The following is a 27,762-nucleotide window of genomic DNA, read 5'->3' as shown; positions in this document are numbered from 1 at the left end:
GGCATCATCTTTTTGAAAATTGTGTGTGATCTGGGGCATCTTTTATTATTATTATTATTATTTTTTGGTTTGTTTTTTGGGGCTGATTCACTGGCAAATTTCTAATAGGAGCTTTGGATCTCTCTTTTTCAAACACTTTTAATGGCTCTTCCATCTTTTCAAACACAACTACCCAAGTTTTGGAAGATTTGGGTTAATGACAAATTAATAGTGATATTTATTGGTATTCCTTGATTAAGATGCGGACAAAGAATCGAATCTCTAATTTTGGCATCCGGGTAAGATTTGTTATAATCTCAAATATATATATTATATACAATTTTGCGATATATGGACTCCACAAAAGTAACAATCCAAAACAAAAAAGGTAAAAGTTTTATTTGATGCCACTATAATGTAAAAAGCCTATGGTTTATTTTGTTAAAAATATTGGTGCAAACATAAACTATGTTTTTTATTGAGGAAAAATAAGTTGAAATTTGCATGACAAAGCTAATAAAAACAACCAGTTAAGCTTATTTGTTGGCGGTCTGATTCTTGAGAAAGCGATATGAAAAAAAATGAACAAAAAGCAAAATAGAATCTTGTAGAGAAGAAGTGGGATTCGATATAGATATACATATATATATATATATATATATCTATATTATCAATATAATTTTAGTTATGGGTCATCCACTCTCTACCAAGGAAAGAAGTACGGATATATATTTTTTATTTGCTTATCCAGTCACAGTCCACATAAAGTTTGTGATCCAAAAGAATCTTAAAGGTGAATTATGAGCAATTCAATACCCTTTCGATTATAGTATAAAATTCAATTGGTGATCAAAATTGGAAGCCAAAAAAAAAAAAAAAAAAAAGTGTTTATCAAAATTGGGTTCGAACTAGCAGATTTGGACATAAAATAATGGGCCAGATTAAATTTAAGGGTGTTTAGAAGTTGTGTTTCGGTAGCTTTGGAAGGCCCAGAAATATAATGGTCCGTTTCTTCAAAGGCTCTGAGTGGCATGTATATATATATATATATATATATATATTTTTTTTTTTTTTCCTTTTCGGGGGAGTACCAAGCAAAGCAAAACTACTGGGTTGTGAGGGAAGTAAGCTCGGGAACCATGGAGTGCGCATGGAAGGGGCGTGGGACTCGGTGCACGGGACCAGCCAAAAGACGTTGTGGTCGCTGTGGCGCTGTTGCTTATTGCTCTCTTTCTCACCAGGTGCCTACTACTTTGTCGTTTTTATTGATTGGTTGTTTCTTGGCAGATTTTAGTTGGCAATTTTGTACAAACCCATTTGAGTTATTGTTTTATTGAGGAGAACCCTCTGATTGGTTTTTGGATAGCTGCGTGTTTCTTCTAATTTGGGCTTATAAATTTTGATTACAGTTCTATTTAAGTCGCCAAAAACTGATTTTTGTTGTAGTTTGTGCCTTGTGGAAAATGGGTTTAAGGATTGTATCTCTTGGATTAACATGTAAAAAAGAGATATTTCAGTAAGGTAATTTGACTAAAGTATAGAACAAACTAGAATGAGAGATAGAAGAACGTAAAGGATATAATAGTAAAATGCTTCTAGGAGACATTTTTGAGTCGATAATCCCCAGAGCATAATATTATCTTAAGCTGAAAAGAGTTGTTGTCAAATAACAATGAACTGCTATGCCAGGAGGCTGCAAGAGCTGTAAAAATGAACTTTTTTGATGATTAGGAAAAGAGTTGGGCAAAAACCTTACAATAGCCAATATGTTCCACTTAGCTACTGTTGAATGTTGTTTACAAGGGGTGGCATTTAGTAATCTCTATTTGCAAAGTTGCTATATGGAGATGCTTCTTAAGTATTCTTGTTTGTCCCTAGATTTCGCATAGGAATGAGCATAAAGAAGAGTGTAAAAGATTAGAACAACAGATGAAGCACATAGATATCGTGAATGAATTTCCCTTTACTTTTTCTGAAGAAGCTACCGTCAAGGTAATTAATTTCCTTAAGATTAAATGTTGGTCTTAATTTTCATTTTCCTGCTGTGTTTTTTATAAGAACAATTTGATTCATGCAAATTGTTTTTGAGTTTTATTGTTAGATATGTGAAAAGCAGGAGACAAGGTGCTCATTCTTTATCAAAAAGGGCATCCACCAGTTGGGAATGTGGTTATATGAGTGCCCTTGTGGGACATCAGTTATTTCCCTAGATTGCTCAAGGTTGTTTTTACTATTACTATTATTTATGTTATCGTTTAGTCTTTTTTATTTTTTATTTTTATTTATTTATCTGCCTGCTGAATATGGAAATTCTATAGGTAATGTGGTTAGCCATGTTTAATAATCTAATTCTGGTCAAATTTATTTTTTGATTGTCAGGTCGACTAATGGTTGGGATCTCCCTGATGAATTGTGTCCATGTAAAGGTATGATCTTTCTGCATCTGGCTCTTTATTTTGAAGTAGAAGTTGATGCTTCTGTATTCATGACACAAAATTGCAGAGCCTGTATATCCAATATCAAAGCATTTATGTAGTTGGAAGGAGTACTATGAGTGGAGGTGCATCCCACTACATTCTCCTGTTGCTTTGCTTCTTCACTGGGTATGATGTGCATGCCAGTGATTGGTCAGTAGTTGGAATATGTATAATGTTCAATCATGTTTCTTACATGTTACAGAATCAGTCTTGACTTTTCTTATATGTGGATGATTTTGTTTGCATCTGGGATTTGATCTTCGTAATCCTTTGTGGCCTAAATTTGAAGCAATACCTCACAGCTACTATATGTGTTTTCTTTTGTAACAATGCATCTGGAAATTCAGAATCTACTTCATTTTTAACCATTTGAAGACTCATAAATCCAAATGTACTCTTACATAACTGCTATCTTTTGTACTTTAAAAAAAAAAAAAAAAACTGAAAAGCTGCTATCTTTTGTGGTGTATCACAGCTATACACATCTATTTTTATTTCAGCCACTTACAATTTACCATGCCACTAAAGTTGTGGGTCTGGGAAGCTGGGCTTCTCAAATTAGCAAACAACTGCAGATACACTATCTTGGTATGCTTTCTTCAACTTTCTTTCTGCATGTTATAGTGAAATTTAACTTCTGTTGAACTGTTATACTGCTTTATGGTTTCTACTTATGTATGTGAATTGGATTGCCTTTAATCATTTTTTATATCAATTCTTCTCAGTAGGTTACCAAGGGAATATCTTGTTAAATGATATGCAATCTGAAATTTGCATGTCAAATGGGACTAAAAAGTTTGCTGTAACAAAACATGTTCTGGACTATCATATGCTGTCTTGTGTCGTAGACTGGTAAAGCCATCTGCCTATTCTTTCCTCTAGGAGTTGAACTTGAAACTTTGTCCTCCTCCTGCCCTGAAAATTTTCCTATTGATATTGGTTGAAAAGTTCTAGGTTTTGGCTTCAGAAACTTTTATTACTAAATCCAAAGCTTTATTTTATTTTTTACAACATACATAAAATGTGGATAACATGATAATTAATCGATGCCTTCGTTGTTCATGATAAATGGTATTGTCATTTAGGTACTGAAAATTAAGTTGTACTTTATGAACTGAATAGGCCCTGAGAAAGAGCTTCAGCAGCTTGCTGTCTTTGCAGAGTTGCATGCACTTTTTCCTGATGTTCATGTGCATATGGAGCTTATTGGACCTGCCATTCCACAAAGTAGGTTAGTTATGCTTTTTGTTGGGCTTTCTCTTTTTCATATTTTTATAGGAGTATCATTTTGATCGGATATTTTTGTTATTTGGACAACGAATAAGGAATTGGTTAATGCTTGCTACATTGCTACTAGAAGAACAAGGATGAAATTCCCTCTTTTTTTCTCTGTGTATAAATAGGGACGGTGAGAAGATTGATTTATGCAAATATGCTCATTGCCTTAGAACAGATTGCTTTTGCAAATCATCAAGCAATACCTGGGGCTCAAACAGCAGTGAAAATTTGGCAATAACATTGCAGCTTCGAAGAGGATTTTATCATGACCGTTACAAAGATATAGCGAAGGTTGGAAACTTTCTATTGATGGACTTATACTTTTAGCCATCACTAGGGCACTTTTGCTTCATGTCCTGTATATCTTAGTTTCACATAACTTCTATTACTTGGACAGGAGTCATCTCCTCATTTTATCATTGCTCCCAATGCTGGCATTGCTGCTTACTCAAGTTGGTTGCCAACTATGGTAATTTTCTGATAGCTATCTCTCCCTTGTAAGCATGTCCGCCTTTGACTTTGATGAAGCCTTTAACCTTTGCGCTTCCTCTAAGATCTGCATTATAAGATTTGAACTCTTTATAAATACTTGATTTCCAAGAGTTTTAACATTTTATTTCTCTATTGTTTCATGAAATGCCAATTCAGGAGCTAATAAAAGAGCTTGGTGTCCCAGCTGTATTTTCTGATTATTGTGAAGAAGCATGTCATCTTGGAGCTGGTTGCATAAGCAGTGTAACTGGCAGTACTCTAAATCTTCCTGTGAGTTGAGATTACTAGCCTCTTCCATTCAAAAAGCAAAAGCCCTAATGCTTGTTCTAATTAGACACCAAAATTTACTGCTCTGTCATGTAGATTCAACTAAATCCATTCAGGCAGCCTATGGTGGTGGAGGATAGCGCTCTTCTTCTCCCCTGTTATTCTAATTGCTTCCTTTATGGAATATGAAAATGCCTGCTTCCAAATCAAACAATCTTTAGTAGCTTTCTTCATTGGCTTTTCCACCCCCGCCCCCACTTCCTTTTAATGTGTAAAAAGCAACTTAAATTTTGCTGACTAAATCTTTTTTTATTTTAGCATGTAATAATGGGCTTTTCGTTCTATGTATGGTAAAACATTAGCCTTGTTATTAGTATGATGATTATTATTATTATTATTTTCTTAAGTAAATAAAAATCTCTTCCAGATTTTTTTTTATAATTTTTTTATAGAGTGCAAAGTATATTTTATGAAATTAAAATTTTTGAAAGTTGAGAGAAAAAAAAAAGGGCAGTTTGAAGCGAAATAATAACATAAATAAGTTTTCTTTTTCTTTTTTTTTTTAATTAAAATTTTAAAAATGAAAAAAAAAATTATTTACTTATAGTGAATGAGCACAAATCTTCTCAACATGTTTTTTTAACTTAAAAATTTTAGAAGTTCAGAGAAAAGACAGCAATTTGAAGTGAAATAATAATAATAATAATAAGGAGAAGTGGCTTTTGTTTTATTTATTTATTTATTTTTTGATGAAAAAGAAGTAGTAGTTTTAATAACGGATAAATATGTTTTTGAATATTCAATATTTGCGAGATATTTTTTGCTTGAAAAGTTTTTTGAAATTTATAGATACCTTTTAATATAAAATAAAAGGGGTTATTACATTTTACTTCATTAATTATACTACTTTTTGTTTAGTTAAAAAAAAAAAAAAAACAACTATATTATTTGTTGTATTTTACCCTTCGAACTACAGAATTTAACAACAGGGGGTTGTTCTATGGTCTTAACAACGAGGGTTGCCTAAATAAGCATGTACTTGTAATTTGTTCCCAAAAAAAAAAAAAAAAAAAAAACAACGTAAATGCTTTTAATCATTCTATGTTGATCAATATAATCTAATTTCTCCTTTTGCTGGCCCATGGATGTAGATTAACCATATGATAATCGAATCACATTATATCATGGTGTTTTCTTTCTTGTTCTTTATTTTCATTTATATTATCTGGCGTTATTTTTCTGGTTTATATTAAATATATGCTTGCTGATTTGAATCTTGATCATTTGCTATATATTTATTTGTTTGGGATCGGTTAGCCAATTTACTCTACAAACTGGTATCAAAGCCTAGGTTAGATTTGAGTCGAATTTGGGGGTTGAGTAAATTGTCAGATATTAAGCTTTAGTAAGTAGAATATTTTGTTCCATTGGTGAAATTGATACCACACAAACAGATAGATATGGCTATCAAATTTGAGGTCGAAAAAGTCACTGGTTCAAATGATTTTAGCCTTTGGAAAATGAAGATAAATTCTATACTAGTTAAAGAAGGCTTGGTAGCAATGTTGGATTGAGAAGATAGTCGTCTAGAGTTGATCAAGGATGAGGAAAATAAAGATTTACTTGACAAGGCATATAGCTCTTTTGATTCTTGGCCTTGGACACAAGGTGTTAAGAGAATTAGCAAACAAGCCAACAGCAGCAAGAATTTGGAAGAAGCTTGAAGAACTGTATATGTCTAAAGCGAGGGCTTGTCTATTCTCTGCTTCACCTCCCCTATAGGGTACATTGGTTTTATCGCTTTATTTTCCTGTTACAGACTCTATTAAAGCTTAATAACCTTAACTTCATGTATTGGTGTTCCTGTAGAGCTCCTATTCCCCTGCTTTCACTCTAAGTAGAATATAGAAGATATCATTCGGGTCCCATCCTCCCATGGGTCCCTTCACTAACTGAGGAGTTAACTCTTCTATCACCTACCCCATTAATAAGAAAGATAGTAGCTATAACTCATAGAACCGGTACGTTACCCCCCTAAGTCCCCCTCGGGGGGATAGTAATGACCTGTGAACCTTCTCCCCCTACTTGTTTGGTAATTTTACTGTCCTTGAATATTACCTTCAGCAAAATACAAGCAAGAAAGATAGAATAAGGAAACATCTTCTCCTTCACCCCCATGTTTCCAAATTGCATCTACTTGAAGCAACGTTGCTTTGGCTTCAGGATGACAGAAGGTAAGCCTTTGAGTGATAATCTTGATGAATTTAGAAAATCAATTCCAAATTTAAAGGATGATGAAGTTTCAATATCTGATGAAGAATAAGCTATGATAATGTTAAATTCTTTAACAAGAGGAATTGTACACTTTGTAAACACTCTAAAATATGGTAGGCAAATCTTAGATTGAAAGAGGTGTTAGCTGCAACTACTACTAAGGATGTAGAGAAGAGAATAAATGATGAGTCATAAACTGATGGTGAATGTTTGATTGTCAGAGATAGGTCAAAAGCAAGAAAAGTAAAGAATCATGGCTAACATTAAAGTAGATCAAAGTCAAGAGGAAGAATAGATCAAAGTCAAGAGGAAGAATTCAATTCTATCTCTATAAAATAGAATGACATATTAGAAGAGAATATGTTGATGGGATTGGAAAGAAAGAGAAAAAGAATCTGAAATTGGTGATGCAAGTGTTGTTTCTGATGGATATGAAAGTGTAAATGTTCTTCTGGTATCAACCAACACAACCAACCATGAATTGATTCTTGAATTTGATTGTTCTTTTCATATGTGTCCTGACAAACATCTGCTCGAATCTTTCAATGAGTCTGAAGTTGGAAAGGTGCTCATGGGAAATAATGTTGTTTTGCCTGTGGTTGGTACTGGATCTGTGAGATTGAAACTAAATGATGATTTTATCAGAACTCTAACTAATGTGAGATATAATCCTGATTCAAAAAGGAATTTAATCTCACTTGTATTATTAGATTATAATGGATATTCATACAAGAGTGATAAATGAGTTCTTAAAGTTCTAAAGGGCTTTTGGTGGTGATGAAAGCAAAAAAGACAAACGGGGTTATATGTGCTAAAGGTACTGCAATTTCAGATGAAGCTTTAAGCACTGCAATTTCAGATGAAGCTTCGGTGTCCATTGCTAGAGATTTGACTAAAATCACATTATGGCATAGGAGCTTAGGCCATATTAGTGACAAAGATCCAATAGAGCCTAACAAACAGGGGCTGCTATATGGTGATAAAATTGAAAGTTTGGATTTCTACATCTATGGGAAGCAATCAGGAGTGAAGTTTAATAAAGCTGTCCATAAACCAAAGTAAACATTGGACTATATCCATTCAGATTTGTTGGGGCCAGCCAAAACTTAGTCTTTGGGAGGTTGTAGATACTTCATGACGTTAATTGATAATTTTTCAAGAAAACTATGGGCTTATTTTCTAAAGTTAAAGATGAGAATTCCAAAAATTTAAAAATTAGAAGACTATGATTGAAGTTCAAACAGGAAAAATGATTAAAACGATTAGAACTGACAATGGTTTAAAGTACTGAAATAATTGTTTAATTCATATTGTACTAAACATGTTATTGTAAGACACAAGACAGTTAGAATGACACCTAAATAGAATGGTCTTGCAAAAAGGATGAACATAACCATTTTGGAGACGGTATGAAGCATCTTGTCAAACTCAAGACTTGTTGTGTCTTTAGAAGTATGTTTTGAACATGCTTCTGGTTTAAGTAATCTTAGAAGCTTTGGATGCTTGGCATTTATGCATGTTAGAGAAGGAAAACTACAATCAAGGTCAGTAAAATGCATTTTCTTAGGATATCCAAATGTACTAAACGCTAGAAGCTTTTGAATCAACAAGGAAGTGTTTGATAAGCCGAGATGTAGTGTTTAAGGAGTCTGAGTTTTTAGGACTAGTTGATGAGCAAAATACTTCAGTTGATGGTGATAGTAGTAGGATTTAGAACACACAATTGAAACTACTGAAATAGTCGATGGTGAAGATCTATCTGATTACAATCTTGTTAAAAATAGAGCTCGCAAGTAAACAGCACATGTTAGATATGGTCATGTTGATTATATTGCTTATGCATTGGAAGTTGCAAAGAAGGTCGATATTAAAGAGCCAAGGTCATATCAAGAACGGATTCAAAACATTGGAGGCTGTAATGAATGATGAAATTAGCTTTTTAAACAAAAATCAAAACAAAAATCAAACCTAGAAGCTAGCTGATAAACCAAAGAGAGCAAAAGTTGTTGTTGCAAATGGGTATTCAAGAAGAAAGAAGGAATGCCAGGTGTTGAATTACCAAGGTTTAAAGTAAGTTTGGTAGCAAAAAGTTTCACACAGAAAGAAGGAACTAATTTTCATGAAATTTTCTTATCGGTTATAAGGAATACCTCTGTTAGAATCTTGTGTCTATTGTAGCACAAAAGCAATTGGAATTGGAGCAACTTGACATCAAAACAGCCTTTTACATGAAGATTTTGAGGAAAAAATATTCTTAGCTCAGCCGGAAGGCTATGAAAGTGGAAATAAAGATTCTCAGGTTTGTTTGCTTCAAAAGGTAATTTATGGTTTAAGACAATCACTTAGACAATGGTATAAAAGGTTTGACAACTTCATACTTCAAAGTAGTTATACTGCAAGTAAATTTGATAGTTGCATTTACTACATGAAATTGTCTAGTTATGATTATATTTATTGCTTGTTATATATGAATGACATGTTGATAGCTTGTAAACACAAAGCTGAAATTGATAAATTGAAGAAGCAGATGAAAGTACACTTTGAAAAAGGATCTTGGAGAAGTAAAGAAGACTTTGGGGATAAGTATTTTTAGAAATACAAAAAAGACAAGAAATTTTTATTACTCAAAGAGATTATGCAACCATAGTCTTGGAGAAGTTTAATATGAAGAATGCTAATTCTGTTTCAGCACCTTTAGCAACTCATTTCAAACTTTCAGCAAAACAATGCCTAAGAAATCAATAAGAGGTAGATAAAATAGCAAAGGTTCCAAATTCAAATGTTGTTGGCTGCAATATGTACTTAATGGTATATATAAGACCTGATATAGCATGTGCAGTAAGTGTTGTTAGTCCTTAGATAAGCAATCTAGGAGAAGCTCCATGGAAAGTATTGAAATGGATTCTAAGGAACTTAAAGGGTATTGATGTAGGCCTTTTGTATAAAAGAGGCAAATGAAATTTTGAATGTGTAATGGAATACGTGGATGCTAACCTTGCTGGTGATGGAGATAAGAGAAAGTCTTTATCTAGATACATATTCACGGCTTAGGGAAATGCAATTAGTTATAGAGTTTCTTTGTAATCAGGTGTTGCACTTTCAAGCACCGAGGTTGAGTATGTTGCTGCAACTGAAGATATTAGAGAAGCATTATGGTCGAATGGAATTGTCAATGAACTTGGAGTACCTTAAAGCCAAGTTATTGTCAATTGTGATAACCAAAGTGCAATCTTCTTGGTAAAAAATCAAGCTTTCTCAGATAGACAAAGCATATTAAGAAGAAGTATCACTTTATCAGAGATATAATTGATAAAGGTGAAGTTGATTCGAAGAATATTGCAGGCATAAAAATCCAGCAAACATGTTAACTAAACCTATTCCAACAAATAAGCTTAAGCTATATATGAGCATAACTTGATTGCTGAAATATTGATGAGATGACTGTAAGCAAAGGAGAGGGAAAGATTGTTAATGGTTTTAGTGCCAAGATGAAAATTCGTTGCTGATGTGGCACTAAAACCTTATATATGAGATAAGTAGGCATCGGTTTCTTTCTTGACTTAATAGCTGACCTGATGTATTTTTAAACATAATAGAAATGTGCGTGGGAGTGGAGCATGTGTGAGAATGGCAAAATATCTTATAGGTTAAGGTATCACTGGGGGTTTTACATGTATTCCTTCATATAGGAAAACAGGGTTGTTCTATGATCTTAAGAGCTTGGGCTGTCTAAATAAGTGTGTGCTTGTAATATTCCTCTCTTGATCAATATAATTTAATCTCCTCCTTTACTGGCCAATGGATGTAGACTATCCATCTGATAATTGAACCGAGTTATATCTTAGTATTCTTTTTCTTCTTTATTTTCATCTATATTCTCTAGTATTATTTTTCTGGTTTATATTCAGTATATGCTTGCAGGTTTGAGTCTTGATCATCTACTATATATTTGTTTGTTTAGGATCAGTTAGCCAATTTATTCTATAAGTTATTACCAACTGAATTATTTTAAAGAAGAAAAATTTTTAGTTGCACTACCAAACAACCTTTATATAGTTCCATTATAACTTTATATTTTTATCTCCATTTAAAATTATTATTAGCAATATTTACTAATTAAACATATTTATGTTCAGAAATATATGATTGAACATTTCAAATGGTATTCATAAATATATTTAGAAGTATGTTATCGAATATTTTTAGATATAAATCTCTCAAATATGTTTAAAAGTATACGACTGAACATTTTAATTGCATTTAGAAGTATATAACTGAACAACTTTAGATATAAACATCTCAAATATGTTCAGAAATATATAATTGAATATTTTAAATATATTCAAAGTATAAAACTGAACATTTTTGAAGATGTTTATAATTTTAAAATTGAACACTTTAATAAATATATCTTTTTATTGTTCAAAAGTGTTTTAACTAGATAAAAAATTTTGTGAAATTTTTATAATTATCAGTTTTGTTCAAAAGTATCGTGAAGAATTTTTATGAAGTGGTGTTAGATTGGTAAGTGATTTGTGAAGAAAAAAAAAAAAAACTAATTTTTGCCTTAGTTAAGATTTGTGGATACTTTATATATTCGAATTATTTTATAAAATTATTTAGTTAAGATTCGTGGATGCGTTATATAGTAATATATAAAAAATAATATTATAAATTTTTTTTTTTAATTATAAAAAGAACTTGTATCTAAAAAAGTAAAAAAAATTAAAATGTAACTTTTTTTTGGGGATAAAAAAATGTAATTATTTCTAAATAAATAAGAAAATGATATGATGTTACTTTTAAATTAAAAAATAAGTTTAAAAAGAATAAAAACTTTGGGCACCACGTAGACATCGTTCGGCTCCGGACGTACGACGTTGGGAATAATATAAACAACGGAAGGTTTGCGGTAATAAAGCGAAGCAAAAAGCCGAGTTATGGAAGTCGATTAATCCAACAATCCTCCAATAATCCCTCAACAGTCCAAAAATAAGCAAATTTCCAACATATGCCCCCATGGAATTATCAGAATAACCCACAAGCCAACCAGTTTCATTGACCAAGACCACCATCTCCAATTTTCCCCCAAATCCTACACCTTCTTTCTCAGGATTAGGGCTTTATGTATATCTATATATCTATATATCTATATATTTCTCACTGCAACTCTTGATTTGGGTTCCTCTAATTTTCAAAAAGAGTTGCAATCAGAAATATTATATATATTCCCTTTAAATCTCATGTCTCTGTTCTCTCCTACTCCATGGCTCTTGTTATTGTTACTCTGCTTTATCGGATTGGAGCCTGGTGGTCAAGCTCTGAAGATGCCCTTTAGGGTCAACGATGTCCTTCCTGTTCTTCCTCGTCAGATTTCATGGCCGGTGCTCAACAATCTCCACAGTGCCGTGGATTTGTTGCCTTCTTTTGTTGGATCGGTGACTCCAAATAATGGGTCGATTGAGTGGAAAGGAGCTTGCTTTTTCGGTAACGAGGCGAGGCTCGAGTTTACTGAAGGTGATCGGAAGGAACCGGGTTTGGGTGGTGGTGTTCTCTATCTCAAGGTTCGCTCTTTGCCCTCTTCATCATCATCATCATCATGATTATTGCGAACTTGAATTGAATTTGGAATGGTTATGAAGGTCAATTGAATGCATAATGATGATAACCGTCATGATACTGTTGCATTAGGAAATTATTAATGCTTTTATCTCTGCTTCTATTATGCGTTTGTGTGGAAATTGAACGCTTTGTCTCTGCTTCTGATATGTCTTTGTGTGGAAATTGTAGTGTGGATGCTCAACTTTATATAACATTAGTCAACCCACTTGGAACAATCACAAAGTAGCTTTTCTTGAACTCTTTTACTTGTTAGTTTGGTGTTACTTATCTAGATTAATATTGGTACCTGAATTATGCGAAAAATTTTCAACTGTAGCCAATGTTTAAGGTAACATGAAACTATTAGGCACATTGTTAAAACTGTAACTTGTGGTTTTATTAATTTGGATTTGATGAACATATGAAGACATTTTCAAATTCTTCCAGAAAAGTAGTAGATTGGGTCGGCAAATGGTCATAAACTTTTAAGATATGTTATATATTTACATAATGTGTTTTGAGATTTTTTTCAGGCTCGTTTTCTGATTCTTGTCTTTTGCAGACATCTGAGGCACACAGCTGGACCTGTATGGATCTCTATGTTTTTGCAACACCCTATCGGGTTACATGGGATTATTACTTCTCTGGTCGAGAGCATACATTGAAGTTTGATTCCTGGGAAGAGCCTGCAGAGCTGGAATATGTATGCTCAAATTATTCATAATTTGTTTGAATTCCATGCTAGACAATCTTCTTGCATAAAGATAACTGTTTAACTGACTATTGAGCAGGTAAAGCAGCATGGGATTTCCGTATTCCTCATGCCATCTGGGATGATGGGAACCCTTCTATCTTTAATAGATGTCTTGCCTCTGTTTTCTAACACCGCTTGGGGTCAGAGTGCAAACTTAGCTTTTTTGAGTAAGCACATGGGTGCCACGTTCGAAAAACGGCCACAGCCTTGGCGTGTGACTATAAATCCTGAAGATGTTCATTCTGGTGACTTTCTGGCAGTTTCAAAGATCCGTGGACGGTGGGGTGGATTTGAGACATTAGAAAAATGGGTTACAGGTGCATTTGCAGGTCATACATCTGTGTGCTTGAAGGATGAAATGGGCAATCTTTGGGTCGGTGAATCAGGACACGAGAATGAAAAGGTATGAAACCAATCACGTATTGCACCTGTCTTTTAAGGTAATATCGTAATGAATGTAGAATGAAACAAACGGCACATTGCACTGTCTTTAAGGTAAAATCATAATGAATGTAAAATATAAGTTCATCCTATATATTGTAGCAGTAGCTTGTTTAGATGCATTTTGATGTTTGATTTATGATTAATGAGTGCAACATCTTGTTCTTCTTTTATCGATTTATTTTCTTACATTTTGGTCAAGAGGAATGTCTGCAAAATTCGATCCTTTGATTACATGAGCAATTACCTTTTGCCAACTCAAATGGAGGAAGTCACTCTTTTCTCATGGCTTTGGTCCTGTATTGTATTAGATAACAGAAAATAAAGTCTGCTGAATCTTTTTACTTCTTCTAAGTCTGCAAGTTAGTTGAATCATACATAAATTAATTATGAATTCAAACAAATGAACGGAAATGGAGAACTAACTGATAATTGATACGAAATTGTTGTTCTGTTACTTATTTGGAATATTTATGTGTGATTTGAAACATTTTACTGAGATTATTCTCTTCACAGTTACCAGATTGAGTATTCTAATGTTCGACATAACTAAAACTTGTATGATTTTTCAGGGTGAAGAAATTATTGTGGTAATTCCTTGGGAGGAATGGTGGGAATTGGCACTGAAGGATAGTTCTAACCCACAAATAGCATTGCTTCCCTTGCACCCTGAGATGCGTGCGAAATTCAACAATACAGCCGCATGGGAATATGCTCGAAGTATGTCAGGAAAGCCATATGGATATCACAATATGATCTTTAGCTGGATTGACACCGTGGGTGACAACTATCCTCCTCCTCTTGATGCTCACTTGGTAAACATTTAATGTTTAGCATTTTGTAATAGTAAAATTACTATATAGATTTTAGTATGTCTGTTTGCATGGATTAATTGTGTATTTTTACAATGCCATTGTATGGTTAACAATTTTTCACAGAACTGCAAAACAGTAGTTTTCTTTTTCTTTTTCTTTTTCTTTTTTTATATAGTTTGCATATGTGTTGTAACAAAGCCAATGACTTCTCTAAGCGGAAGCTGTTGTTTACAGGTGGTTTCTGTCATGTCTATGTGGACGAGATTGCAGCCAGCTTATGCTGCAAATATGTGGAATGAAGCTCTAAATAAGCGACTGGGAACTGAGGTAGTTTTGCCTTCCTTAAGTTATCATTGAGAACTGTTATGCTGTATCCTTTGACTGCTTAATTGTTAGCTGTTTTCCTAGTACTGTTAACATCTATAATGTTAATAAAATTTTACTCTCCAAATCAGTTTTTTATTGGATTTGTATCTTTTATTTATTTATTTTTTTTTTTTGTAATTCAAATTTTCTCACGAACCAGCCTGTTGTTAACTGTAAATATATATTTATAGATATAAAATTTTCTTTTTAGGAACTGGACTTGCAGGAGATTCTAGTTGAGACTGAAAAGCGGGGCATCACATTTGATCAATTACTTACCATTCCAGAAAAGGATGAATGGGTATACAGCGATGGGAAGTCTACAACATGCGTTGCCTTCATCCTTTCCATGTACAAAGAGGCTGGACTTTTTGGGCCGATTGCTAACTTTATTCAAGTTACTGAATTTACTGTAAGTAAACCTGGATAAAACTCCACTCTCGTTCCAACCAATATCTGAGTCTGACATAGCTTTATATAACATGCAATGCAGATTCGTGATGCATATATGCTTAAGCTTTTTGAGGACAACCATACGCGTTTGCCAAGTTGGTGCAACACCGAGGATGGACGTGTTCCATTCTGCCAGATTCTTGGTGAATATCGTATGGAGCTGCCTGAATATAATACTATTCAGCCATATGCTAACATGAATGAGAACTGCCCTTCACTACCCCCTAATTATGAAAGGCCTGCTCAATGTTAAATCTAGGTTCCATCTTTTTGTTTTTTGTTGCTGCACATGTTCCTCAAAGTGTTATGTGTTTGATGCTAAATTCAGCATGCATAAATTGATGAACTAGGCCGTTGATGTCTAGCAAAACATATGTATTCACTCAGTTCTGCTATAGATGTTCAATCTGTATATACTGTTGAATCTAGTAAGATTAAAGACTTCTAGAATAAAAAAATTGTTAATGGAAATAAATAATGAAACATTGGACAAAGAATTATCAAAAGCGAATTAACTGAGTGGAACCACGACGGCGGAAAAACAACTGTAACTGCTCGATGGGGATTCATCTTGCTTATTTTGAGTTATAGTAGTTTGGCCACTGGAGCTTAACGGTCAACTTCTTCACCATGAAATGAACACATATTTGGTTGGATATTTTTGTCATGGGAAGACATTCTACTGTGACGATTATTGTAAATTCGCAGAACAGGGGCTTTGGTCTAATGTCTGATAATCTCCAGGTAGCATGATTGTTTGCATTTCACAAGGAAGATTGTCATGATTGTTTGCAGCAGAAGCAACACAGAATATTTCGTTTCCAGATGTGATGCAACGATCCTTACCAATCTTTTAATCTATAGTTGATCTCCTTAATTTTGTCGTAACATATTTCTGATAGCAGTTTAATGTGTTTGATTTTGATATGTGTTGAAATTATGTTTTAAGCTGAAAGCTACTTTGATTTAATTCAAAATTATTCGTTTGATTCAGGATTTTCAATAATTAAATAAGAAGAAAAAAATCAAATCAGAGAACTGCTTGGCATCATGCTCAAGCTCAAATCAACATATCCTTATCTGAATGAAAAAGCTTAATAATTATTAAGACCAATATATATATATATATATATATATATTAGCTAAATATTTAAGACCAATATATTTATGTACATATTATTCCATTTGCAAACTCCTAGTTTGAAAAAACATAAAGAGAAAATTTCTTGACACAGAGAGAGAATCAAGAACCTCAAATTGAAAATCGACCAGAACATGCATTTATGCTTATATAAATCACTTTTCAGATATCAAATAACCAACCTGATCATATACAGATATATAAATACCAGAAGTCCCATATAATAAATAACAAAACCCAAATCAAACAGAATATTAAAAAAGATTTTAAAGAATTCTTGATTACATCAATATTGGCACATAGCTTCAGATTGAGCTTAGTTTTTTTGGGTGTTCCTGTGGCATTTGTCTTTGATCCAACGAACACTCAAAACAGCTCCTGTCTTAACTTTTCTCATACCATTTGTAGCTGCAGTTTTGGTTTTATCCAAACCCTCTTCCATTTTCCTTGAATATTTTCCTTTTCCATCATCACCAAGAGTTTTCTTCCCTTTTGGAGGAATTGGCGGATCATTGTCTTGATGGGTGTCCCATTGATCTGCCCAAGAATTTGAATCCATTTTCAATTAACTTAAAAATTTTCTTGGTAACCAAACGCAAGATAGTGAATAATTTTCTTTCTTCCAAAGACTTTTTTGAGAGAATGGGTTTGTTTGTTTTTATATATAAAGAAGGTTGGATCTTTGAAACTGTTGTTGTGTTTTTCTCGATACGAATCTGGGTGTATTGGGTTCTGACTAACACGAACCCAATACGGTTTGTAGCTTCTTTCAAAATTTGACAGTAAAAAAAAAAACAAATTTTCTGTCAAATGGAAACTAATTCCTTATATAATAATAATAATTAAAATTTTCTGGAACTTTCTTGGAAAAAAGGGGGGGAAAAAAAAAATTCGTTGAACGAAATCGTGGATTGGCTGTTGTTAGTTGTCAAACGTGGTAGGTTACACTTTATGGGTCAAAAGTATTTAAACCTAACCACTAATTTAACGTATATTTAGCAAAATAAAATAAAATAGAAAAAGTATAAAATTAACATAATACATTATGACCATCGAAAATAAAAAATAAAAAATATAACGTAATGAATGATGTATTTCTTTGAACATAAAAATTGTTGTTTACCATTTATTTTAAGAAGGAACTATTTTGTGGCTGAAGTTTATATAATGACATGGTGGGAAATAATTCAATTGGGGAAAAGACTTTTCGACCTTTTGTGAAGAGGGTAAAAACATCGGCAAAATGTTGTTATTCCCTATGTTGATTTGTTTTCATTTGTTTTTATTAATTCTTTATTTACTTTCCTCTACTTATAGTTGTTGATCCCTAAGTTACATATACGTTATTATATTGTTAGTCAACTATACTGAAAGAAACTTTTAATTTTTTTAATGATTAATGTCATGTATATCAATGGTTTAATGGGTGACGGAAAGATCTGCTGCTGGAAAATAGAAGCTACCCTGAAGGATGTTAAAAGTCTTCATAGAGAATTTAGTAGCGGTAGTTTTCCTCTTATTCCTGTTTATTGTAATACAGTAGATTGGATTGCTGAAAGGGCCCTTTCTGGTAGACCACCAGTTCATTGGGACCTTCTTAACCAATCTGATTTGCTACCTCTCTTGCTTTCTGATTTCTTTTCTGAATAAATTTTAAAAAATCTAAGATAGAAGCTAACTATAAATGGCTAAGGTTAAAAGTACCAATTAAATCTACTAAAATAATATATTAAAATATTATATTAGGTGTTATATATCAATATTTTATTAATTAACATATAACTTAGTTATGTTTTTTTTTTTTTTTTTTTTGCTGAAATATAACTTAGTTATGTTAAAACATATAACATAGGATACAATTGATTTGTGGAATAGATAATACGTTTAACCATTCAACAGTTGGTACATTTTTAGGATATTTTAATATACAAAATGATTATTCTGCATAAAATAGAACTACCTATTCATAAGAATTAAAAAAAAAATAATGAATAATTATTCCTATTGATATATTTGATTGTTATATTGAATTAAATTCAACGTTTGATATTTATAAATATTCTTTTCTTTCAAAAATATCATATTTGGAATAAATTAAAAATCAAATTTTGTAACTATTAATATATTTTAGTATAAAACAATTAATCTAGCTTTAAATGTATCATGAATTGGGTAAGTATGTTTATGCTTGAAGTGAAAGAAATGTTTATGCTTGAAGTGAAAGAATACCAATTTCAAGCCTTTTAAAAGGAATGAATGGTCTTTGAAATGCGGGAGTATATATTCTCATAAAATAAATATTATTGAAATTAAAAATATATAAAATAAAAAATGGTTAAACCTATAAAATAGTTATTCTGTTCATAGTCTATTTTGCATACTACTCTTAAATTTACGGATTACTATTCCATATGAATAGAAACCCCGATTTGAAAGACTTACTATTCTTTTAAGAAATTTTATAATTGCCTGTATTTTAATCATATTTTGATAAATTTGGATTAAAAATATATAAATAAATATATTTAATTTGTAAAATAAGATTGATTACGAACCAGTCAGAATGGAGACAGAAAGAAGAGGCCAAATAAAGATTTCGAGCCTGAAGTATATTAATTTTTCCAAAAGCAAAAAAAAAAAAAAAAAAAAAAGAAAAACTCTATTATAATTAGTTTTAGTAATATATTTAAGGAAGTTTAGTACCAATACTCATGTAGTTTCAACAATTTTACATTTAACCCTATCGAATTAGAATCAATTCCCTTTGAAGTTAATACATAGTACAACATTAGTTAAAAATCTTTTTACCAGGACATCAATTGCTAAATTATATTAATCAAAATAAAAATTTTATTCTAATTATATGCTATCCGGAAAAAGGTAAATCCCTTTACATGCAATTGCACATGTATTTTATAGTTAAAAATCACAAAATGAAAATTTAGGACAATACTGAATCGTTTACAAACTTAAAAAAATATTGAATTCAATCGGATACTGCAAAAGTTAAAAGTGTAAAACAGTTGAAACTACAAATCAGTGCCAAAAATCCTAATTTTAATTAATGTACCAGTATCACCATATTTATAAATAAATAGAAATTAAAATAACTATTGGAGATATGACTGATACAAGCATCACAAATACAAGAATCATGTATGTGAATGAATGAAACTTCTAAAATACAGATAACCTAACATTTTCTTATGTAACATATTTCAACTTGACGTGTTTTCACTCAATATTCATAATTCTTGTGGGCCATTTACGCTACCCAATCTTTTTTTTTTTTTTTCTCCTTTATTTTTGTCATAGCCCTGCTTTAGTCTATATCTAGGGATTTGTTTATATACATGACAACAACACTATTTAAATTATATTTTGTGATCCAAATTTTGTAAATAATTAACAACTCTGCAAAACTCTTTATATACTATAAATAGTTAAAATTAACTATTAAGTTTGCTTTTACGTGGTATATCAGACTATGTCATAGATTTTATAAAAATTTAAGAGCAAATTAATTATATCAATATCGACATATAATATCCATTTGAAAAGAAGGATTTTGAACAAAATCACCAGTTGGGTGACGTAGCCAATCCAAAAACCATATTTTTCGTTCGATTCTTATTTTTTTCTTTCTAGATGACGCCCTCCAATAGAATAGAAAAGATGACGACTTGTTAAAAATAGAGAAAAATTAATAATATTTTTGAAATCATAGAAATTAAATCGTATTTGACTAAAAATCATGAAAAATGAATCATATTATCCTTTTTTTTTTTTTTTAAGAAAAAGACAAATCTAATGGTGTAAAAAATAAGCTTAGATTTCTAGAAGTTGAGAACCTAAAAGAAGCAAGAAGTATATTAATTTTTTGGATTGATTATAAACACTTTTATAATCAGTTTCATAAATAATAATTTTGATTAAGTTACCACCATATTGGTAAATAAAAGTAATTATTGGAGATATGACTCATACTAGCAATACAATTAATCACGCATGTGAACAAATGAAACTTTTTAAAATACCTGATACCTATCAATTTTTCCATGTGATATAATTCAACTTGATGTGTTTTCACTAACATTCACAATTCTTGTGGAGTTACATCATTATCTACCCCAACTCTAGTTTTTTTCTTTATTTTTATCATGGCCTTGCTTTAGTCAACATTCTAGAAATTTGTTTTGAGTCTTCCAAAAAAATATAAATAAACATCTAGAGATTTGCTCATGTACACGTCACCACTCTTTTAAATTATATTTTTGTTTAATAAATTAATAACTAAAAATAACTTACCAAAACTCTCCTATATAATATTGGTTTTTTCCCAAAAAATTCTCTATACACTGTAAATTAATAAATATAATTAACTATATAATATCTATTTGATTAAACAAAAAGCATTTGTCAAAATCACCCATCGGATGAAGTAGCCAAAACAAAAACCATATTTTCTTTGGATTTTTTTTTTCCCTCTTTTTCTGCTGAGGCCCTTTAATATGGTTACACGTGTTAGCGAAATTCAACGCCCATAAATATATGTTCATCATTATTAGAAATGAAAACCTTCCAAAAGTCAAAATATTTTCGTTTTGATATTAGAAAATATAACATATGGAAACTTCTTATGGTAAAGGAAAAGCCCCTAACGACGCCGTTTGAAAGGTCCGCGTTATATCAGCCACAACCACCATTACCGAAAAGTTCAAAGATCCCGAGTTTTCAACGCGCTTGACGAAGACCTCAAAAGACACAGGTTTCATGGACTTATCAACGCCACCACGCCATTGTTTGCTTGCCGGCCCCAGCAGCAAGCAACGACAACTTCCATTATTATCAATTTCTTCCTTAGACTTGTACTTTTTATTTTTTTTTCTTTTACCAATTCACATTCGTTCATTTTCCTTTCAACCAAACAGAATATTTATACCCTTTTATCCACACTAATACCCAAATCTAATCAATCAAGAAAACAGAGGGAGAAAAAAAAAAAAAAAAAAAACCGAAACGAAAATGAGATTCAGTTTATACCTTTTAACCATCGCTCTGTGTCTCTCATCATTTTCGTACACTCCAATTTCAGCTCGATTCTTCCCCAATATTACATCGATCCCTCCATGGCTACAACCGAATAGTACGGCCGTTCAAGGTGCTTGGGACTCCTTCAAGAAATTCGGCGGTTGTCGTCCCGGTGAGAAATCCGATGGCTTGTCCAAGCTCAAGAACTACTTCCACTACTTCGGCTATATCCCTAACTCTCCGCCGTCGTCGAATTTCACCGACGATTTCGACGACGAGCTCGAATCCGCCATCAAAACTTACCAGAAGAACTTCAATCTCAACGTCACCGGCGAACTCGACGAACAGACTTTAAACCACATCACTCGGCCAAGATGCGGCAACGCCGACATCGTCAACGGCACGACTTCCATGAATTCCGGCAAATCAACGTCGTTAAACAGCAAGCACTTCCACTCCGTACAGCACTACTCCTATTTCCCCGGCCAGCCGGTCTGGCCGGAGAGCAGGCGCGATTTGACCTATGCGTTCGATCCGTCGAATGGCCTAACCGACACCGTCAAGAGCGTGTTCACGAGCGCGTTCGCGCGTTGGTCGGAGGTAACGCCTTTAACTTTCACGCAGACGGATTCGTACAACGGCGCCGATATAAGGATCGGATTCTACAACGGCGATCACGGCGACGGCGAGCCGTTCGACGAAATTTTGGGAACGTTGGCTCACGCGTTCTCGCCGCCGAGTGGGCGATTCCACTTGGACGATGCGGAGGAGTGGGTTGTTTCCGGTGACGTAACGACGTCGTCGCTGACGTCAGCAATTGATATGGAATCGGTGGCCGTTCACGAAATTGGGCATTTGCTAGGGTTAGGTCACTCATCGGTTGAGGAAGCGATTATGTATCCGACTATACCGTCGAGGACGAAGAAGGTGCAGTTGGCCAGCGACGACGTACAGGGCATTCAGAGCCTTTACGGAGCCAATCCCAATTACAATCCTTCTTCTACTTCTACAGAGTCCACGCAGCAGAATGACACATCTGATGCTCACCAAATTTTGGGTTTTTGGTGGGATTTCAAGTTGTTGTTGGCCGTTGGATTTGTTCTGATATTATTGTAGATATTTCTTTTATGTTTCTCATTTATTACCGTTGCGTCTTATTATTTTTTTGATATTGTTAGCTTCGGGCATATTTTGTTGTCTTCGTCATTTACATTTATTTTTCATTTTACTATGTACATTTTAGGTGATTGAAAGACCCAAGTATGCCTGCAGTACTGCTTTTTTGTATTTGTTGGAATTCTTATAGTTAATACAGTGATACGTATAGATTCCACAGTTAAAATTTTATTTTTTCTTTCCTAGTTTTGTTTACAATCTCTTGTAAAATTAGTTATCAATAAAAAATTGAATCCTAATATAAAATAACAAAATAACAAAAACTTTACCAAAAGAAAATTACTTTACTTTCCCAACAAAAATTAGATCCAAAGTAAAAAAAAAAAAATGATCAAAATTATAAATTACTAAGTAAGATAACAAATTCATAGTATAATACATTTACAGTAGTGATACGAACCATCAACACTTCCTATACATATTTTATTTACATATTCCTATACATATTTATGGACATGGACACACCTGTACTCTACGGGTATAATGCTTTACACTTAGAAAAGAGCTTTTTATTTTTTTTATAGGTTTTTAATATTAAGAAAAAAGAAAGAAAGAAGAAGAATCAATCAATATACATCAATAATGCGATAATTAGTTTCTTTCAAAACAAGTGAATTCACTACTTTATTTATTCAAAAAAATAAAAGAAAAAAAAAATTCACTACTTCCTCTAGCAAATGTAGAGAGATCGAAATCTCATCCTCTAAGAAATAATAATAATAATTATAGTTCCAATTTTGTTTTTGTTTTCTATTCGTTTATTTATTTACTTTTGCAATAAATTATTGTTCTAGCTTGGATCGTGCACGTAGGAACGTGTGAGGTTAGGAAACCACTGGACTGGATTTTATCTGCTCCACAGGTTTAGACTAGAGTAGCAGAAGACAGTGATAGAAGTAATATATGGGCCTTTGGGTCCAAGAGGCTTCTAAATTGGGCCTTCTACCTTGATAAGTAAGGAAATTTTGGTCCAACACCCACCAAAATAGATGGGTGATGAAATATGGTCTTCTCTTTCAATTTTTTTTTTTTTTTTTTATCTACCTTCTATTTTATCCTTAATGAAAATAAAAAATTAATTTTTTCATCCCTCCTTCCCGAGAAGCACGATCACTGCACTGCTTTCCTTCCTTTTTTCTTTCCAGACCCACACACAATCCCATTGAACTTTGAAAATAAAAAATTGATGAAAAATGTAATTAATTTCTCTTGAAACCTAAGAAATAGTCGCATGGAATTTACCAATTTTTGGAACTGAGCACCACTTTTTTAATATGCTATGTTCAGATTCAAATTTAGACTGTATGTGAACATATAAATACATAAAATACCTGCCAAGTTCATTCACTCTTATTGCTTGGTTTGTAGTCAATTAAAAGGTTGCAAGGAAGGCCAATGCTAACGTTGAGAGCTGCAGCAACCCTGTGTAGAATATCAGTCCCTTCAGATGCTCCGTTAATGGCACTACATAGATTGCTGACTTTACTATTTGGAGGAGGATTGTCATTTTGATCCGAATAGGTATACAAGAATTCTCAGAAGTTCTTCAGCTGTTTTGATGAATTAAAAGACCTAATAAATGGGAACGTTCAAGGGGAAAAAAGGCATGACAGAAGTGCGTTTTCATTTTTCAACCAAAATTACAACAATGCATATTTGAATTTGGAGAAGGTTGATATAAAAGATTTATGATCACCCGCAAGTACTACAAATTCTGGTAAGATTCTGAAGCCCATTTGGTTGAGCTACAACTTTGTCAATTTCAGACCAAGATTGTCTTATTGCAATGTAGCAACTCTTACTGGTATCCTGTTTTCATTAGGCAACAAAAGAAATGCCAATCAATAAGACAGCTCGATTTAGCAAAAGGCAAGAGAGTTGTCTAGTTTATTACTCTAAAATCCTTGGTGGCAATGACATGATACCTTTTTGTGGTGTAATGTCATCAAAAGAGAGTACTGGAGCGGAAGAAGCCAAAGCACTAATGGTAATATGTGGGTATTTTAGACGAAACCATGATGCAAGCACTGAATATTACCAACAGAAACAAAATCATCGGTTTAAGCAAACCTTCAAATAATGATCATTAATCAAATTTTGTAACTTACTTCCACAATAAGACCCCCAGTGGTGATAACGGGGAACTTTCAGCAGATGGGTTCTTCTTAAGATCTATAATCAGCTGTGCATAATCTGCCAAAGCTTTTGTTGAGCTGAAGAACCCTAGTGCACTGGTATTTTGAAAAGCTTATTCTTTGGATCCAAATGGCACTGAATCTCCATAGTAGCGATGCTGCAATGGAATAAACATCTAGTTTTTATCTTCATTTACTTAATTGCTAGCCAACAAGAATCAACGAAAATGCCAATTTAATTTACAGTTTTTAAATGCCACACCCTTTTTGCCATGGTCGTTAATTAATTTAGCATATGTCTATGATCATGAAAGAAAATGATGTGGATCACATATTGGAATGATGAGTAGCAGCAGAGGCAATAGTAGCACTTGCATTGAAAATTTTTGTAGCATTTTTGTTCCCTTTGATTGCATGAACAAAATGGGAATCTAGGCAAATACTAGAAATTGCTATGAGATTTATATTTAAATTAATCAGTTTAGTTATGAGGTTTTAATTTGTTTTGAAAATTTTATATTATGTGAGAAATTCACAACGTAATAACCAGCTAAAACAATGACACCACGTAGAAAGTAACTGTATTTGATAAATTCCATATATTATCCAACAATTTTCTGCCACATTAGGCTTTGGAATCATACTAAAATAGTTTAGAGAAATGGCAAAGATAATAAAACAATTTACACAAAGCAACTGATCTTTATGCGATAGTCAACAAGAAACACCACAGAAAAAATGAAATAAAATAAAAGAACTAAAGCATCTTTTGGGGGGTTTTCGTTGGTCCTAAACTACGGTTTGGGCTCCCCTTTCCATTCGAAGAGAGATATTACATGTATGTTAGTTTTGGCTTATTAAGCTTTTTTATAGTTCAGCCTCTATTTTGTTTTGATATGTTTCAAGTAAATTAATTGATTTTTTATACCTAATTAATAAACAATCAGTGCGTCCATTCATTCATGTCTCATATAATATAAGGTTCACGTCATGCCCCAATGTTGATATTGTTGATGACGTCAGTATTTTTAATTTCTATCTTTGTTGAAGCACTATGAGCTATAAAGAGACACAGTAAAATTCTTGTACAATACATTTTGTCATAAAGGAAAAAAGATTAGAAATAAATCTAGCTCGTATGATTTAAAGGGTTTATCTCTTGTAATTTTATATAATAAATTTGACAAAATAAAGCATACAATTCAATCAAAAATGAAATAAAACATAATAAAACAATTTATTAATATAGTTAATTACATCAGTTGTGTAAAGTTAATCTTACCAAATTTGTTATTACAATTATTTTTGTATTATGTATGACACCATAGAAATTGTGGTAATAGATTATTGAATGCTACTGAAGTAATGATAAAAAACATAAGATAAAAAGAAAACAAATTAACCCATTAACAAAAAAAAAGAAAAAAAAATTGCAACCAAAATTACCAACAGCTTGATGGTCCCTGTCGATAATATTTCTAGAGATTAACATATTTGCTGGAAAAATTACCGACAACACCTATCAATATTCTCAATAGTTCTTTTGGTAATTTTTTATATATAACACTATATGTTATTACAATTATTTTTATATTATGTATAACACTATAGAAATGGTGTTAATACATTGTTAAATGCCACTTAAGTAATGACAAAAAAAAAAACAAAAAAAAAAAACAAATTAATCCATTAACAAAAAAAAAAATATATATATATATATATATATATATATTTATATATATATATATATATATATATATATATATTTATATATATATATATATATATATATATATTTGTTTTATACATTTGTGAAATTACCAATGATTTATCAGCAATAACGATGGTCCTTCTTAGTAATTTTTGCTTTTTGATAACATATTATTGTATTTTCTTTGCTTTCTTTTGTTTTTTTATCATTAAAGAGAAATTGAACTTAACATGGTTTATGGTGCAATACATAAAATATTTTATTGAGGGGTAATCGATATTACCGATGATAGCGGTCGGTAATTTTTCCAAAGTTTGAAAGGCTTGCTGGAAAAATTAAAATTACACTCCCAATTACGTATTCAATCCCGATTACAATCCTTCTTCATCTACAGAGTCCACGCAGCAGAGTGACACATCTGATGCTTACCAAACTTTGGGTTCTTGGTGGGATCTCAAGGTGTTGTTGGCCGTTGGATTTGTTCTGATATTATTGTAGATATTTCTTTTTTGTCACTGATTTATTACTGTTCGTCTTATTATTTTTAGATATTTTTAGCTTCCGGCATATTTTGTTGTCTTAGTCATTTACATTTGTTTTTTATTTTACTATTTACATTTTAGGTGATTGAAAGACCCAAGTATGCCTGCAGTACTGATTTTTTGTATTTGTTGGAATTCTTAAAGTTAATACAGTGATGCGTGTAGATTTCACAGTTCAAATTTTGTTTTTTCTACCTAATTTTGTTTACTACTTTACTTTCCCGACAAAAATTAGATCCAAAGTAAAAAAAAAGATCAAAATTATAAATTATTAACTAAGATAACAAATTCATGGTAGAATACATTTACAGTAGTGATACGAACCATCAACACTTCCTACACATATTTTATGTACATATACCTATACATATTTATGGACATGGACACGCCTGAACTCTTCGGACATGATGCTGTACACTTATAAAAATAGAACTAAGTGTAGAAATAGAAAGAAGATAATGACTCAAACATTACCATTAACAATATTTGTGTGTGTGTGTGTGTTTTTTTTTTTTTTTTTTTTTTGGTTAAAACAAATCCTTTTAATTTGAAAAAAAATTAAAAAGATTAAATTTTATAATCAATCCAAATGTTGATCCGTGGTATGAAATTTTAGAGCCTTTTATTTTTTTATTTTTATCATAGGTTTTTAATGTTAAAAAAATAAAAAAAGAAATCAATGAATATGCACATAAAATTGGATTTATAATGACCAATAATGCGATAATTAGTTTCTTTTGAAAGAAGTGAATTCACTACTTTATTTATTCAAAAAAAAAATGAATAAAAATAAAAATTCACTACTTCCTCTAGCAAATGTAGAGAGATC

General features: G+C 32.1%; 3 protein-coding genes across 12 annotated transcripts; all 3 read left to right on the top strand.

The window, feature by feature from the left end:
- Positions 1-1,036: 1,036 nt before the first annotated feature.
- Positions 1,037-4,890, top strand: LOC107435276 (uncharacterized). Of its 9 annotated transcripts, none has more exons than XM_016046837.4 (11): positions 1,038-1,220; positions 1,858-1,971; positions 2,096-2,199; positions 2,359-2,405; positions 2,482-2,582; positions 2,957-3,044; positions 3,579-3,687; positions 3,860-4,025; positions 4,132-4,203; positions 4,383-4,496; positions 4,590-4,890. In XM_016046837.4, exons 1-11 carry the CDS (start codon positions 1,119-1,121, stop codon positions 4,680-4,682), a joined length of 1,110 nt encoding a protein of 369 aa, XP_015902323.3. In that variant the 5' UTR covers positions 1,038-1,118; the 3' UTR covers positions 4,683-4,890. The 9 variants fall into 9 exon arrangements, with proteins under 9 accessions (XP_048318969.2, XP_048318968.2, XP_015902323.3 ...); XM_025067880.3 differs by having other exon boundaries at positions 2,081-2,199; positions 2,482-2,539; positions 2,932-3,044; positions 3,618-3,687; XM_025067878.3 differs by having other exon boundaries at positions 2,081-2,199; positions 2,482-2,539; positions 2,932-3,044.
- A 6,767-nt stretch (positions 4,891-11,657) lies between these two features.
- On the top strand, positions 11,658-15,611 carry LOC107435277 (uncharacterized). 2 transcript variants are annotated; one of them, XM_025067883.3, is made up of 8 exons: positions 11,658-12,331; positions 12,558-12,611; positions 12,931-13,071; positions 13,160-13,525; positions 14,136-14,378; positions 14,613-14,705; positions 14,956-15,156; positions 15,238-15,611. In XM_025067883.3, the coding sequence occupies exons 1-8, from the start codon at positions 12,011-12,013 to the stop codon at positions 15,448-15,450; spliced, it is 1,632 nt and encodes a 543-aa protein (XP_024923651.3). In that variant the 5' UTR covers positions 11,658-12,010; the 3' UTR covers positions 15,451-15,611. The 2 variants fall into 2 exon arrangements, with proteins under 2 accessions (XP_024923651.3, XP_015902327.2); XM_016046841.4 differs by lacking the exon at positions 12,558-12,611 and having other exon boundaries at positions 11,664-12,331.
- Positions 15,612-20,840: 5,229 nt separating this feature from the next.
- On the top strand, positions 20,841-22,716 carry LOC107419892 (metalloendoproteinase 3-MMP). The gene has a single exon (XM_016028720.4). It carries the CDS (start codon positions 21,364-21,366, stop codon positions 22,483-22,485), a length of 1,122 nt encoding a protein of 373 aa, XP_015884206.3. The 5' UTR covers positions 20,841-21,363; the 3' UTR covers positions 22,486-22,716.
- The last annotated feature ends 5,046 nt before the right edge of the window (positions 22,717-27,762 follow it).

Source organism: Ziziphus jujuba, chromosome 12, assembly GCF_031755915.1.
Source record: "Ziziphus jujuba cultivar Dongzao chromosome 12, ASM3175591v1".
NCBI classification, from domain to species: Eukaryota; Viridiplantae; Streptophyta; class Magnoliopsida; order Rosales; family Rhamnaceae; genus Ziziphus; species Ziziphus jujuba.
The sequence above is the reverse complement of the archived record's forward strand: the minus strand, read 5'-3'. Positions and strand labels throughout refer to the sequence as shown.

What these genes read in the sequence shown, in the direction of transcription:
- LOC107435276 (XM_016046836.4), top strand. Translation starts at nt 1,119, where the DNA reads ATGGAGTGCGCATGGAAGGGGCGTGGGACTCGGTGCACGGGACCAGCC. An exon ending in CAAGTTGGTTGCCAACTATG is followed by an intron (nt 4,204 to 4,382) that starts GTAATTTTCTGA and finishes ATGCCAATTCAG; the next exon opens with GAGCTAATAAAAGAGCTTGG. An exon ending in GCAGTACTCTAAATCTTCCT is followed by an intron (nt 4,497 to 4,589) that starts GTGAGTTGAGAT and finishes TCTGTCATGTAG; the next exon opens with ATTCAACTAAATCCATTCAG.
- LOC107435277 (XM_025067883.3), top strand. Translation starts at nt 12,011, where the DNA reads ATGTCTCTGTTCTCTCCTACTCCATGGCTCTTGTTATTGTTACTCTGC. An exon ending in CAGGACACGAGAATGAAAAG is followed by an intron (nt 13,526 to 14,135) that starts GTATGAAACCAA and finishes ATGATTTTTCAG; the next exon opens with GGTGAAGAAATTATTGTGGT. An exon ending in TTCAAGTTACTGAATTTACT is followed by an intron (nt 15,157 to 15,237) that starts GTAAGTAAACCT and finishes CATGCAATGCAG; the next exon opens with ATTCGTGATGCATATATGCT.
- LOC107419892 (XM_016028720.4), top strand. Translation starts at nt 21,364, where the DNA reads ATGAGATTCAGTTTATACCTTTTAACCATCGCTCTGTGTCTCTCATCA.